Source organism: Nyctibius grandis, chromosome 4 (assembly GCF_013368605.1).
Source record: "Nyctibius grandis isolate bNycGra1 chromosome 4, bNycGra1.pri, whole genome shotgun sequence".
Lineage (NCBI taxonomy): Eukaryota > Metazoa > Chordata > Aves > Nyctibiiformes > Nyctibiidae > Nyctibius > Nyctibius grandis.
The window spans coordinates 81,998,491-82,014,830 of NC_090661.1; the positions used below are offsets into that span (position 1 = coordinate 81,998,491).

The 16,340-nt window shown below is 44.7% G+C and overlaps 1 protein-coding gene across 1 annotated transcript in view; it reads left to right on the forward strand.

The window, feature by feature from the left end:
* Window positions 1-16,340, forward strand: part of SYNPO2L (synaptopodin 2 like) — a 39,921-nt gene that overhangs the window by 15,491 nt on the left and 8,090 nt on the right. The window contains exon 3 of the mRNA XM_068397961.1: window positions 1,982-2,643. Within this exon, the coding sequence (XP_068254062.1) occupies window positions 1,982-2,643 (662 nt within the window). The remainder of the gene's footprint in view (window positions 1-1,981; window positions 2,644-16,340) is intronic.

Genomic DNA, 16,340 nt, shown 5'->3' on the forward strand with positions numbered 1-16,340 from the left:
CAGCACTCAAAAGACAGAGCATTGTGAGCAGTGGGGAGCGAGAGCCACACTGGTTGCTGGCATCTGTAAAGCGGGGGCAGAGGTGGGCAGTGCTTACAGGAGGAAAGCCTGAGCATGTAGGATCTTCCCCTTGGCTTCAGCGAAAGCGCCGGTGCCTTCTGATGTGCTCACCCCATACCCTAGCTGTGATTAAGTGGGATGAGTGAGCCCTGCACAAGGTGTCCAGAATAGTTCCTGGTCCCTTGCCAAGGCCTTATCTCACCCCATCGGAGCCTATCTTCAGCCAACAGGTGCCTGGGCAAATTCCAGTGGGCCAAAATCACACTTTGAATGAGCAAAGTGACAAAGGCAGGTTTCTCAAAGCCCTTTGGGAGCCAACATCAGATGGTTTGGAAATAACACAACCAGTTGGCTTCATCTTGAGGTAGTGGAGAACTCATCAAATATTCCTTTCTGATCACATCTCTATTCCCACTTCATAATTATGTTCCCAGAGAAAACACCAGTCAGTCCCGTTCAGAAAGGAGACGTAGCTGGATGACTCTGGAGTATGCAAGGCCATATGTGTATTTCTGTCAGTGCAGGATGTGTGTGAAGAGAGAGAAAGAGAGGGAAGGAGAGAGATTGTGACCTGGCAGTGCAGAACAAGAGAAACTGACTTAGAAGCAGTTGTTCTTTTCAGTTATCTGGTCGAGTATTTAAAGAAGAGGAAAGACTGCGGTTTTGCTTGGGGAGCTTTGAGTTTGCTCCCCAGTGAGAGTTCATAATAGCAAATATTATTAAAAGAGTAAACTGTCAAAGAAATTGCCCCACCCTTAGCCTCCACAAAGGTTTGCATTTGACATGAGTATAAATTTTTCACAGTTCAGAACTGGGATCCACGTCATGAATTCCACAGCTTTACAGAGGCAATGCTGTCTGCCTGGCTTCCCAGTATGCATGCTTGTAAGGCAAGTACTTAGGGCTCCTTTATAGCCCTAACAAGCCCTGGTGACTCTGGCAAGGGAAGGAAGAAGTTCCTGCCCCATCAGTGTGGTCTGGAGTCAAACTGCCATTGAAATCCAGACTCACTCTTGAGGAGAGGCAGGGCAGAACTGGCTCTTTTCCCATCAGCATAGACCCTTCTCCCTCCGAGAGTCAGCAATTGGGCTGACTGCCCCAGTCTGTCCTGCCCCTACTCTAGTCATCCTTCCAGCTGACTTACAAACTAGAAGTTGCTATGTCTAAGCCAAAGGGAAATGCCACCATGGACTGGGCTGGCTGGCATGACTGTAGTACAGTCGTCAAAACCCAGGAACTGGTAGTTATCCTGTGAAGCAGTCCCACAGTGAGCAGTGAGCATCAGGGTGGACTCCTACCACAGGATAGCAGAGTCCTACCCCCAAAAAACACTTGGGCCTTTTCTCTAGGTATTTGCTACTTACTGCTACATAGAGGTCAGGGCAAATAAACAGCACTGACTTCTTTGTTTGGAGCCCACTCTGAACTAAAACAGTTTGAGGGACGCTGGGATCTGCAGAGCTGACACAGCTCCACGGTGCAGTCCCAGCTGCAGGAGCAGCTGGAATGCAGTGTGGTGGCTGAGGCACCACCCGGCCCTGCCTGGCAAGCAGCAGGCTGTCAGGGTACATCCCACTGTCCTGGGGACTGTTTGCTATGCAGGAATTTACCTCCCCAGGAGAAATGCCTGGGGAGCTGATTAAGCTGGCTTGGTAGATTTTTATGCTCTCAGGGCATTCTGATTTTCAAGAGTTTAACATCTGGTTTTCAAAGAGTCATGAAGCAGAAAATCAGGATGAGAGCATGTAGCTGATGTCAGAGATGAGTCTGCCCTTGGTGTCCGCACTTCAGGTGTCTGTACCACCTGAAAGACACCCTGAAACACCGGCTCAATCCTTACCCCTCTCTCACATGTGGGGGTTTCCTTCCAGGTCAGCCCCACCAACCAGACGTCACTCACCACTTTTCCTTCTCCCCACAGGATAGTTGGTGGGGACCAGACTGGCCCACGGCTCCAGCGCTCCCCTTCTCCAGGGCAGCGAGTGCTCTCCCCGCCGTCCCCCCTAAGCCCCCCAGCACAGCTACTCAGCCCTGAACCAGCAGGAGCCCCAGCCACCACACAGCCCTCGCAGCCACAGAGGTCGCAGAAGCACCTGGAGAGCCTCACATCCCCGCCGGACAGTGAGGCCTACTACGGTGAGACGGACAGCGATGCTGACAATGTGGCCCAGGAGAAGCACCGCCGGGCTCGCAAGAAGAGCCCGCGCTCCCCGCCCAACAGCACCAACAGCAAGGTGGATGCGCCTCAGGATGAGGTGTCCCTGTCCGAACAGAGCGGCTACGAGAGCCTGCCGGAGGCTGCTGCGCAGGTGGGAGCTGAGGTGGCCAGCTCCGGCGGGGTGGCCAAGAGGGAGATTGCCTGCCCACCTGGCAGCCGCACAGACACTCCATTCTCGGAGAGTGAGGGACAGTTGCAGCCACCGTCGACAGAGGGACGGGAGACTTCTCCAGAGGCAATGCTCCTGCCCCGTGCCACCAAGGCTATCCAAGCGGAACGCCATCTCATCCCCATGGTGGGGCCAGTGGAGCACCCGGTTGATGAAGACCTAACCACCACATACGCAGAGAAAGCCAAGCAGGCCAGTAAGTCCTCTGCACCCTGCCACTCACCCATGCCCTCTTCCTATGCTGGATCTCCTTCCAAAAGCCTCATTCCTGCAAATGTCAAGAGGGTTAGCTCCTCTAGCTTAGGAAGAAGCAGAGTCAAGTCAGACCTGCAGGGACTGGGGCCTCCTATTGCAGCTTTGGCACTGGGGTCTACCTCACCCAAGATGTCCCAAGGAACAGATGAGAGAAAGGGTCTGGGATCTTGGAGTCACTTGTAGAAGCTGCAGCCATGCAACCAGCTGTGGTCTAGCACCTATATGTGCTGGAAACAGGGTGGAGGTCATTGGTTTCTTCAGCACTTTGTGCTGAAGAAGACTCAGGGGAAATGATGGTGTCGGAAAAGAAGTTGGGGGTTAAATTTCCCAGGCCTGGCCTTTCAGAGATCTCACAGCAGCTCAGTTTGCTCCTTAGCTATCTGTGTGTCCAAGCACAGGGTGCTCGTTCCGAGGGGCTTCCGAGGAGCCCCCTGTTAAGCTTGGCTCTCCGTGGGCACAGAGGCATGTAGCATTACACATGATTAAGGACCGAGCAGAGATAATTTTCAGTCAGCATAGCCCCAAAAGAGTGTTGTCAGTAGCTCATTTATTTCTCTCACTTTATCAAGCTCAGGGAGGGGCTTGTCTACATCAACTTTTTGAGGATATTTTCTCTAAAGACACTTACTGCAGCAAGGGTGTCCATGTCTGGCAGCAGCTGGTGGGCTCTGTTAGAATTGATCTGGTTTTAGGTATTGGTAGTGGAGGGCTGCTAGCAAGGACAAGCAGGAGTTGGTAAATCAGCCATTGGAACAGTTCCTTGTAGGGGGACCCCTACTAGTCAAGACCTTTCCAGGTGGAAAATACAGTGGAGTACATGGGTGATGGACCTGAAGTGACCTTAACTGTGAATATCTTTTCTGGGTTCTGCTACACATGGAGCATTTCAAACCCAAACACGAAGGCAGGACAAGATGTTACCTGACTTCACAGTTGTGATGTATCTAAAAATATTAAAAACAAGGTAATCAAAAACTTGTTTTCATATGAGTACCTCAGTGTGCAGTATGATTGACTAATTTATACTTCTCTGAGCCTAGAAATAAAGCAGGTTTTTAAAAGTGGTTTAGCTGGGAAACAGAGACACAGAAAAGTTACTAGACTGAATCAGATTCTAACTTCTGATTCTCCACTCCAAATGCTAGACATTTTTTCCCAGACCAGATAATATTGCAAGGCAATCGTTAAGTCTCTCTTTTCTCTTTTCCTTGGGCTAAACATTCCTTTATCTATTCTGCCTAAGGGATCCTGTAGAGATAACTTTCAAATCTAGGCTGCTTCTGTCAGGCAGGGCACTCTTACTGCTCTGCCCTATGTTGAAAGGACAGACTCTATTGGGTCCCTTATGTCAGGCCCTGCTAGGCAGTACAACTGACCTGGTCCCTTGTACTATTTCTTCCTAGTCTTAGCACTCACTTTGCTTAGGACAGCAAAGAAAGTAGCAATTTCAGCCTCCCTGAGGATGAAGCTATTTTTCCCCCCTTTCAATAATGTACAAGCATGAGGTGAATGTTGAGAAAGGCATGTTCAGCTGCTCCCTGCCACCTGATAGTCCTAGCAGTGGATGAGCAATTGCTTTACATCAAGACTTATTTCCATGGACAGCGTCAGTATGGAAGGCTCCCAGGAAAGCCACGTATTTAATGCAAAGCATTTATGATGGCAAAATAATATCCCATGGCAGAAGGTGATGCAACTCTATTGCCAGCTAGAGGTAGGGTTCCCAGAAGCACTGCAGACTGAGAAAATATTTTATTCTCCTATTACCCCTCCACTGCTCACTCCTCTTCTGGTTTGTGTTTAGCCATGAGTGTCCTTATGTAAGAGGTATTCTGCCATGGATGGCAACTCACATGGCCAGCTTGGCCTTTTCTTCGGTCAGGAATCTTGGCAGTAAATGTGAAGGCAAAACACTATGTCCTGATCATGCTGGAGCACAGCAGCCATTAAAACAAAAGTCACGATCAGCAGCCAGTAACTCTGTGAAGGAAGGAAGCAAGGAAGGAAGAGGGATGGAAGGTGTTCATTATGTGGTGAACAAAGCTAAGGAGCACCTATATCTGGAATAAACACAGGAGGATGTAGGACTGCTGAGCTGCGCTGGCTCCATGGGGAGGCTGCCTGGAGAGAAGCTATCAGCATGGGAGCCTCATGGTACAGCATCTCTTGCTGGAAAGATGTAGCCTTGGCAGGGATGTTTGGGCTTGCATTGGTTCAGCTCCTACAGCTGTTCCAGGCTCCCATGGAGCCAGCACAGTTTAAAGCTCTGTTTTTCTGCTTTTCCTTAGCAATACCCACAGCACAGTAGTCTACTCTGGGACACGGAGACTCCTGGGTTTTGCTAAACAGGAACGCAAAATCAAGCTCATGGTTTAGAAGCTAGGCAAGTTTTTAAAATCTGAGTTAACTATGGTAGGTGACTTGGATAATCAGTCATAGGCACCTGGGGCTTGATAGATACACAGTAGACATTTAAGGACCATTCTGACTACATAATCAGATGTCTGCCTTTTGGAGCACTACCTGTCTAAATATATTCCCAGTGCACCCGCTCAGCATACCCTCCTTTGCCTTGCCATGACCTTCTCCATTATGGCTCCCACTGCTGCACCATAAGAATGTGAAAAACTCCTTTTGGTTTGTTGGGAATGTTACCAGATGGTTCTTCACCTTTTCTTCCTAGAATGTTCTCCTTTCTCATGCGTGCTCTGATGTTTTCTCCAATTTTGGGGGTATTTCTCTTGTCCTTTGATTCATTCTTTCTAGCTCTTCACTGTCATTTTTAAGCTACAGAGACTTTCTCCCTTTCCCACCTGTCCCTGCACCTCAGGCAAACAGAATTGCAGGTATAGTATTTCTAGATGAGTATCTAGAAACATCAGATTTCTAGATGAATAACTGAAATCCCTGTACAAGAGCAGAGATACATAATAATTCTTTTGCACACCACTGAGAGTAGCAACTGACTTTCTTCACAGCTCTATTGCCCCGCAAGGATCTCAGTAAGACTGCTATTGCCTCTCAGCTCTTAGGTTTTCTCAAACTTAAGATCTGTAGCTCTTCTCTTTATTTCCTGTCTCTAGAGCTTTTGTAGACCTTCGTCCCCAGTGCATGCCTTCTGGAGCTCTGAGCTTTCAAGATCACAGGCAAATTGATTCAGCCCCCCGCCTCCCCTTTTCTGTACAATTGTCCTTCGTTTCTGATGTTGTTAGCAAATCTGATCTGGGCTGACTGTGTACTGTCCTAAAGATCATCAATGAAATTAGGAAATGCTTCCCATATTCCCCCACCATCTTTCCTAGTCTCACCATGATGGGTGATCAGTCTTTATGCTCTGATTGTTACTGATTCATTTTCTCTTAATTTTCACGATTGACATTTCTCAAGTTCATGTATTTTTTTGCATCAACTCCACCAACTCCTGACAACTACAGCTGCTTTCCTTGCCTTTGCTAAGAGGATACAAATCACATGGCAGTTGCCAGAGGTGATACTGCTGTCTAACACCTGCTTTGCATCACGGTAACACAGGAGCAAATGGAGCTCGCTTATTTACGCTAGGCAAGGATTTGACTCTGGGAGCAGAACACAGTGTGGTGGCAAGTACCAACAGCCCGAGATGAGGACTTGGCAGCAGGTGGGGTGGAGCAAAATAAGCACAGGGAAGAGGGGGCAGCAGCTGATGGTGCCACCTCATGATGTCCTACATGTCTTCAGCTGCTGAGCTGCACCTCTCCTTCCCCAGCAAAGACACAAGGCCTTAGAGTTCCGTAGAGAGGCAACAGCCCTTGCAGTGAGGTTTGGGCCTGTCTCATTCCAAAGTTCCTCCCCTATTTGCACATTGGTGTTGGCTCATTTTTTCCATCCTGTGGGATAAGCACATACATCATCACAGCCCTCCACAGGACACATGACTTGGACGTGCCTGTTCAAAAACCGCTCAGAGCATTGCTGATGCAGACTAAGTGGGGCCATGTGGGGAGCCACACACCATCCATATGGGGGGAACTTGCCCTACAAGTAACAGGACTTCAGTCTTCATTGCTACCCAGTGGCTATTCTGCACCCTAGTGTTTTGCTCAGTGGGGCAAAAGAATAGCCAGCAAACAGGGACACTTTGCTGTACTTTAAATGAACTACAGGAGACCATTCATACTTGTGAATAGCCAATATTTTGCCTAATCTGAAGAAACAAAAGTACAAACTTGTTTCCTTCCCACTAAAATGGTAGCTTGCTCTCTTTAAAGAGGTGATTAATCCCTGGGGAAGCGGGGGATCTTTAGGGCCTCAGTTTGTCATCACTGTAATGATGCTTGGATAGTGCAAAAGGAAAGGAAGAGATAACAAGACAGAAAATACAAATAAAAAAATCTGAATGAGTTTCAGGAGGTTAGCAGAAAGCAGGAGCTTGTGGCAGGGAGAATCAGACTAGTTATCACAAGTAATTGCTAGTGAGGTTCTTTTGTTCCCCATAGCTCCTGCAGTGTCCTCCTCTGCGAACCCCACCCCAGAGGCTTGGGATCCATCTGTAGCCAACGCTGCTTCTCCTCAGCCACCTGTGCTCTCTAAGGTGCACTGTATTTTCACCCCCATCCTAAATCGTCTCCCAGGGACAATGGGCTCAGGCTTTCTCACAACTGGAAATACCAATTGCTGGCAGAAGACAGGCATACCAGGACAGCAGTCTAGTCCTAACTTGCTATCACACTGTAGGAATTTGTGTCAGTGCAAGAAGTGCTTCAAAATATCTCAATTTAAACTTATCCACTGGACTATTTTTAGTTCCTAGGACTGAAGAGCCTTTCCATGTATGGTAGGGGAAGGGAGGGAAAAATGGGTGGGGAAATTTCCTCCTCTGCTTTATATGGGCCTGGCTGCCTGTGCAGAGTCATCAAAGTTACTACATTCCATATCAGAAAAGGAAATCCTTCTTGTTTAAAGCGGATGTACAGCAGCATCACTTGACGAGATAGGATGCTTATAAATAAGTGGCCTATTCATTGGAGGATCATACAGATTACCTCTTCTAAGAGTCACTGCAGTCACATTTCTCTGCAGAGAGGGTGAGTGCAGCAAGCCATCTATCAGCCTATTGCAATCGGTATAGGCCACAGGAGCTGTGAACAAGATAAAGTACCTGAATGGCAGTTTGAACTTACTGCACCACATTGTCCACTTGGCTTTCAGCTGACAGTTGTGACTCTAATGATCACAGTTACATACTTGTTAGCCTAGCTTACAGGTTTTGCCATTCACTGCAGTCTAGAAGACCAAAAGGTTTAGGATAGTAGTGAACTGTCCCCATCCTACCTGCTTTAAAGTAGAATAAATAGAAAAGCATTCTGCTCAGACCAGAAGATTAAAATTAATTGCCTGAACTATTGATCTTACAGGAAGTCTGTTCCTAGCACTATGAAGCAATGCTGAATAACCTTTGGCCCTTGCTACTCAGTGAGCAGCCAGCCCCTAGGAAAACAAGGACAACAGCCTCCATGGTTGAATCACAGATGGAGAGTTTGATCTCACTTCAGCATTCATTAAACTGGAAATCACCTCCACTTGGGAAATCAATTTACATACACTGGTGTGTGCAGTCTAGTTGTATGCCTTTGCTTAAGAATATCCCACTTAATAACTAACATTCAGTTTTGAATTCTCTGCAGCTTGGAAGGCATTTATTAAAGAAGACAATGGTGAGATAAACACTGTGCATCTGGAGCCTTCTTTCTCCAGTTTTAGGCTTGAGTATGGCATTTGAGCTTGTGCCTTTGGTTTATGTTCTTCTATCGAAAGCACAGAGGTGATATTAACTCTGTTGTATTAACTGGGCAGAAGACAGAGATTATAAGCTAGTGTTGTCTGTCTTGGCTAGTGTGGCTGAATTTTTCCTTCTTTCTTGAGCCACCTCAGAAAATGTCACAAGTAATTTGCCATCTTCCTCATTACTCGGGACTTCCAGCATCGTTCCCTCGGGCATCACTCTTGTCCAGCATTTCAATGCAGATGCTGTGGGTTGCAGCTCTGGAAATACGGCTGATAAGAGTTCTGCTCTGCTTCACCTTTTTACCTCACTGCTATCCTGCTGCCCCAGAGCCTGACAGAGACATGGATTTAGCTCAACATGTGTTAGCTCAAGATAAATCTAGCTGCATACAATATTCTGTGGGAGGAGAAAGATCTTTAGTATTTGAAGATGTTTGGAGGAAATCTGTATGTCATCCCTGAAATGAAAAGGTATATACTCTCTTTTTTCCTAGCATTTCCACTACATGTGATAGCATTTTGAGCAGGGACACTGACTCTGGGTCACAGTTCCTCAGACATGGTCAGAGGTCATTCATCATCCTGCTGCTGGTGAAATAGTGTCAGCAGTTCTCTTCTGAGCTCACACTTCTATGGTCCTTGCAGAGCCCCAGCTAGCGATTTCTCAGAATATGCTGCCACACACATTAACTTAACATAGCCTGTCCTTGCACATGCACTTGTGGAGTGACTTAGGATGTGTAAGGCTGATGGGGAACAATGGGATTAAGCCAAAATTTTGCCAATAATTCAGATCTCAAGGTGATTAGAACAATAATCACACTGAAACAACTATATATATAACCCCACAGACTGTCTTAGCCAAGCTGATAGTTTCTAGGTTCCAGGATTTTGAGAGCTGAGTTGAAAGAAATAGTAATGCAGATAGGCAATGGGAATCCCTCTCCCTGTCCAATGTTGTTCCCATCAGTTCTGAAAGTGATATGGGACTTCCTGACAAGGTTGGGGCAAGTCTGCTCAGAGACAGCACTGAAATGAGACAAAATGATAGTGATGGGGGAAGGAGAGGCATAAAAGGGTGAGGCATAAAAGGACTTTGACAAGGGGTAATTAAAGAACAGAGTCATTGCTCAACAAAAGGGAGAGAAAATTATAGCCAGGAAGGAGAAAACTCTCAACCTGACAAATAATTGTTCTTCAGTTTCACTTAAATCCATCGTAGGAAGGGAGATCAGTTTGCTGTGAAATCTGTAAAGCTTCACTGTCATCTATCTACTGCTTATTTTAACCAAGAATCTGTCCCTTTGTATAAAATAGGAGCAGGAATGGGGGTGAGTAGATTCAGCATATCTTGATACACTGACTATACTGAAAGGACAAGGCTGAATCATATCCTCTGTAGAGGTAAAATGTAAAGAATTAGTGAAAATTGTATCAGAATGTCCCTCAGTCCTTGATAAATACCCTGGAATAATGGGAAGAGTCTCAGGGAAAGAGACCAAGAATAGCACCCTTCTTACAGACGCAGGCTCTGGGGATAAGGAGAAAAAAAAAAGTTTAGCTTCAGTTAGGCAAATGAAGTAGCTCTTCTGAGCACACTTTGCGGAAAACAAAATGATCAGTAAAAACAACATGAACTAATAAAAACTAGAAAAAGAGATAGTCTTTGACCTGTTCAGTAAGGTAAGACTTCATGGCTAAAGAAATAAGGTGGACACAGTATATGTTGGCTTCTGTAAGATATCTGATATGGTTCCACATGACTTTTCCAACAAGAGAAATATGGATGAGATAGGACTACTATAAGGTGACTGCACAATTGGCTAAGAATAGAACAGAAAACATAACTATTAATGGTTCATGATGTCAGATTAGCTAACTGACTAAGTTGGTAGTAGTGTTTCACTGGGCTTCTGAATCTAACAGGACTACCTCTATATTTTCACCCATGGAGCTTTAAACACTAACATATGTCAATCAAATGTCCTCTCCACCTCAATGTTATATGACTGGTGAGGAGACAGATGATTAAAAATCCCAACCCTCCTCTCTTCTGTCAGTGGATCTTGTCTTCTGTCTGCATCTAGACAGAACAGGCAGTCTGTGCTGTGGGGCACCCCACAGCCCCGAAACTCCTGCTATTCGGAACGGGGACCTGGCTGGGACACCCTGCAGCTTTTCTCTGGTATTTCTTGCCACAGAAACCCAGGTGTGTGGGGGACACCAGGGAGGGAGATGGGTTATCTGGATTGAGGGGGTACACCACTCTTGTTTTCCTATCTGCTTTTTCAAGTGCAAGCTCCTGCTAGTGAAGCTTTTTAAATGTTTTTGTTTCTCTTGAGTGTGTTGTACCTAGCAAGCAGTAACAGGAAATAGCAATAATACCATTTTTAATGGATGGCCTGAGGATTCAGCAGAGATTGCTGTGTATTAATCAGCAGATGACATAAGGCGTGGAAGGTATACAGTTGTCTCATGAAAGGCTGGATTTTTAAATGTAGTAGGAGCTTGACTGGTTGCAGAAAAGGACTAAAATCAATTGGATAAGAAGAATATATGGCAAGTGCTACAGGATTAATCAAGTTCACAGACCCAGATGGTGAGCATATGCTTGTCTGTATTACTAGAGAGTGGATGCTGGAAACACTGAAGGACAAAGAGAAGATAAATCAGTGGTATCCTGCTGTCAGACATCAAGCAATTTTGTGAGCAGCAGAATTAACAGATCCTGGTGTCCTTTTAATTTATGTCTTGTATTTGATATCTCATTCTCTCATGTCTAGTAAAATGCAAATCTGTCTGATGTCTCTCACAGTCAAAATGAGAACTCATCATCTCTCTGTTGTGTGTTTTCCTCAGTTTTTGGTGCCTAATTAAGACTGCACTCAGGCTTCCTGCTTCCTATGGTGGGGTCTGTCTCCTCTGTCCAGCCACCTATTTTCATGTAAACTTGTAGGAGCATTGTATCTTTGTGACTTCAGACTCTTAAAATTAGCAAATAGGCTCAAAAGCTACTGGTATGAAACAGATAAGATCGAAAGACATGCAGCATGACTGCATAAACCTTTCTTAGGAAATCGGGCTAAAACTGCAAAAGACAGATTCACTACTGCATTCAACAGGTGCTGTCCTGGCAAAAGAAAGCTCTCCTTTGGCAGTCTTGTCACAGAAGACTATGTAGGGAGCATCCAGGGCCCGAGTGTGAGCCGTCAGCACAGGAAAGCTGGCCATGTGTGCTACTTTTTGCACTGAGGACACATTTCCATCCAGCTCAGGAAGAAAGGCAAACTCTCACTCAACTAAGGGAGATTTTTTTGAGTGAACAAGCTATTCAAGTCTCCAGCAGGATACCATGAGACTAATACATTGCAGCCATGCATAGCAATGTCTCCACACCCTCTCTGCCTAGCAGAGCTCTTCAATAGCAGTATGGGAGTCACAGAATGGCTAAGAATGGTCAAAAATATACAAAATGACTGGGCATAGTTTTTCCCATGGGCTGTCAATTCATCTGCAGAGAAGCTTGATTTCTGTTTTTCTAAAACTAGGAGACTGCAGTGGGGCAGTGTCTCACTGGGAGCTCTTAAAAGCACTAGCCATTTAAGAAGAAATGCTGATTGACAAGTACTTTACTATATATTTAACTTCACATACAGGCTTAAGTGTTGCAACTTGAATAAGACTGAAGCATTTGCCTGTAGCATCCTAAATTGGAGCTGAAGCCATATCTATGTTTTATATTATGCACTGATTATGTGATGGAAGTGTGCAAATATCCAAGAATGAGAAACTAGTTTTCTGTCCCAAAAGTTTTACCACTTCTTTTGAGTAAGAGTATATAGTCCTCTGCTTTACTGTTTGCAATTCAAACATTGGTCGAAGCTTGAAAGGTTGAAGCTTTCAACAGAGAAATACTTAGAAGGCAAATATAATGAATCCAAATCTTATTTTGAAAGGACTCCAGGTATGAAAAGCATGACATGTCTATAGCCTCTAATGACTTACTGAGATATTTGCAATGTGAGCGATGGAAAAATGACCTTGTCTAACATAAATAGCTGGAAGAACAAAATTCTAGTTGATCCTGTGTGAAAAAATAGTGGACAAGTAGTATTTCATCACAGAGGAACAGGGTCTTTATCTCTGAAATTAGCAATGTGCTTATTTTCTATGGTAATGGCTTTTCTAGAATTTGGTCTTTGGTAATAAAATTTACTGTTGTTTCCTAGTGAACATGAACAGTATCTGACATCATGTAAGCCTGCTTGTTCAGTAGTTTTCCTGAGTATACATTAAAATGCTTTCTTTTAATAGGGCCTGATTTTGAAAAGATTTATACTTTTTATTTCTCTTTACTGTAATCCGTAATGTAATTAATTTCACTTCAGCGAAATTTAGTTAATTTAAGTTTGTAGGCTTTGCTTAATAGAAATTTTTCCTTTTTGTGGATTATTCCAACAGAATTCAGTGCTTTAAAAGTTAGCAAAAAATTTTCTATAGAAATTATCCACCATACCAGCATTTAGGAGAGTTTTATAACCCTTCCATTTACTCTTTTTATCTATTCCATTTGAATGTTCTTAATAGAGATTTTTTTCTGTACTGCAGAGCTGTATTTTCATTTCCAATTGCATATTGTATTTATCAGATTCTACAAGGTTTTCCCAAAGAGACCGTATCCCTATATCTGTAAATATTCATCAAAGAAGAAGAGACTGAACCACTTTCATTGCTCTTGCTGTAAGAGCCTCTGTATGAGGCATGACAGGTCTCTCTTATAGCAACATTGCTTGTGGAAGTTGTCTTCCTTGGCATGCAGTGATGGCTAGAAGATTTCAGGAGGCATGGTCAGACCTTCACTTTTCTAGAGTAACACTGGAGATGGTCTGCTTGAGTCCTCGGCTACAGTGTTGCTAAGGCTGGGACTGCTGGGGGAGAGAATCACAGGGCAGTGTCCCTTGGCCACAGCTCTGGGATTCTCTCACAGGACCTATTGCTCATGTACAGAAAGAGGCAGTAAGAGGAGACCTAGCCACAGTGTGAGAAGATGCTGGGCAGGCCACAACTGCGGAGATTTGTAGACTCCCAGCACCCTCTGTTCCCTTCCTCCCCATCCACTCTAGTCCTCACTATCAGCATCTCGTCTTTCAACACCTCCCAGTCTCCAGTGCTGGAGCTCTGAGTGGTGCTGCCAAAACACAACTCCTTGGCCTCCAAACACTCCATCACCCTCCCTGGGCACAGCCACACTCTTCAGTGGTGTAGGTAACAGCCTCTGCCATTTTACTTGAACTAAATCACTTCACTACAGGCACCCAGGATCCTAATGCTCTTCTGTTAAATGTTCCTCAGTCCTGGTACACACAGATATCTGTATCATGGACTGGTTCTCCTCAGACATGGAAGGAGATTGATATATACAGAGCTTCTCCTCTATCTTTTCTTCCTTATATTTACATGGAGCTGGGTGCTCTCTGATGGTTTCAGAACAGGACAATTGCTTTCCTCCTGGGTGGGTTTCTCTGCCTGTCCATGTTGGACATGAGCACTGTGTTAGTCTCATCTCTTTGAAGGGCTCTTTAGCACAGAAATGGTGGACATTGAAGCACTGGAAAAACTAACCTGAAGCTTGCACCTTTCTCACCTGAAGCTTGCACCACAGAAGCAGTGAGAGTATAGAGTATATTTTCTCATTTCAAAATAAAAAAGGATTGGGGAATAGAGGGTGGGGGAAGGAAGCAGGGTGTTTAAGTGCCAGGTGACAATGTCCATCACACTGCTCAGTGATGAAGCTAAGAAGACAAAAATAGACAAAATGACCTCATGGCCTACGAGACAAAAGAGAGGCTTTAAAAGGCTTGTGGAGCTGATAGCAAAGGGCTTGGACACCTCAGAGTTTTGGTTCTGCTCCAGCAGGGAATTGCTTTGCTTCTTTCTTGTTGCCTCTCTCTCTGTTTATGGGGAGTTGTGAATTAAACGGGCTTTGTGACATGCCCAGCGCTCCAGGTCTGGACTCTGCCTTCTCAAGCTTGGATCAGCCTTATGCAGGTACAAATGTCTCCTCTTTTCTATTTTTTCTCATTTATTCTTTTAGTTTTCTTTTCTTTTTCTCTTTTCCTTTCTTTTCCTTTCTTTTCTTTTCTTTTTTCTTTTCTTTTCTTTTCTTTTCTTTTCTTTTCTTTTCTTTTCTTTTCTTTTCTTTTCTTTTCTTTTCTTTTCTTTTCTTTTCTTTTCTTTTCTTTTCTTTTCTTTTCTTTTCTTTTCTTTTCTTTTCTTTTCTTTTCTCTTTCCTTTTCTTTCCTTTTCCTTTTCTTTTCTTCTCTTTCCTTCTCTTTCCTTCTCTTTCCTTCTCTTTTCTTCTCTTTTCTTCTCTCTTTTCTTTTTCTTCTCTTCTCTCTTTCTTTTTTTTCCTTTTTTCCTTTTTTTCCTTTTTTTCTTTTCTTTTTGCTTTCCTCTCATTTTTCTTCTCCTCTCCTTCCCCTATTCTTTTGCCTATTGTGATTTCACTCTTGCTCTTTACCTTCAGCAAGTAATGTCAGGAAGATTTCTTTTTCCCTTTTTTCTTAAACTGTTGCGGAAGATTGTAGCTTGAATACCATGATCATTTTTCTGTTGTGAGGATCGGTATAATTATTTATGTGCTTTAGCCTTTGATGAGAAGAAAAGTAGGAAGAAGAGAAGAGAGAAGCGAGTAGCAGGTCCCAGAGAGCCGTAATTACTTGCCAGCTGCTTCAGAGCACAGGGCATTTCAGAACAACTTCCTACGGAAATTGTGTGTGGATGCTAATGCTGAGCCAGGACCAAGAGCTGGTGGAGGCATAGCCAAGGCTGTCTGCTGTTATATTTTCTCTGACAGTATTTGCTAGCCCAGAGTTCAGCGCTTTCATGGTACTCTGCTGCCGGAAGGGGTTGCACAGACACTCACTTTAGACAGTGTAGCTCCCTAGCTGTTAGCTCCCAAAGCCAGAAATCCTCCTGTGAGTCAAGCAGGGTCCAGAGTTTACATATTCTGGACTTGACCGAGATTCTGTAGTGCTGCTCTTCCTCCTTGTAAATTTAGAAGCAAAATATGAGCCAGGGGAGGTGTAGTAGCTTGTAGCAAGGATGCTTGTGGCAAGAAAGAAATCTCTTATTTCCTCCATTGTGAACAACCCCTAGAGACACATGCGTGCAGATTTCTAAGTGGAGTGGACAGACCTTCAGGGACTGTAGATCATTTCCATCACTGACAGCAGGTCTTTGAGGGCAAGTCTATGACTGCCCTGAAGAGCAGTAAGTCTCCACAAAAACCTGGAAACTACTTCAGTCTTGGTGTAAAGTGGAGTCATTCTGTAAGGAAAGTTTTGCAGAGAGCCTTCCATTTGCAAGTGTGGGTACAAATAGTGAGCCTTTTTTTCAGCATTGATTTTGCTGTTTCTGGTTTTCTGGGTGCAAAGGGGAGGAATGGACTGTGCATCCACGTGAGGTGATCTCAAACTGCCAAAGTCTCTTTGTTGAAATCCCAAAGCAGCAGCATGTGCTATGGAACGGCTGCAAGCCTTGAGAAGAGTCTTTCCTTGTATCTAACTTAAGCTTCCTGGAAGGATGACTGCTCTGCAAATCAACACGTTATTTTCAGCATGGAGTGAGAGAGGGAAGCTCTTTCTGCTCTAGTTACACTGGTGCGGTATGGAATGATGACACCTGCCACAATTGTGCAGCCTAGGCAGGTTTTGGGGGACATCTGCAGCCCTCAGGAAAACTAGTATCCTTCTTAGCTAAGCTCCCTGTCCCCCACTGCAGGTAACTTACTTTTTGCCACATTAGCAGGTCCCCATTGCATGAATGCTCTGTGATAAAATGGTCAGAAGTGAGATCCTGATCCTCCTGAGAGGA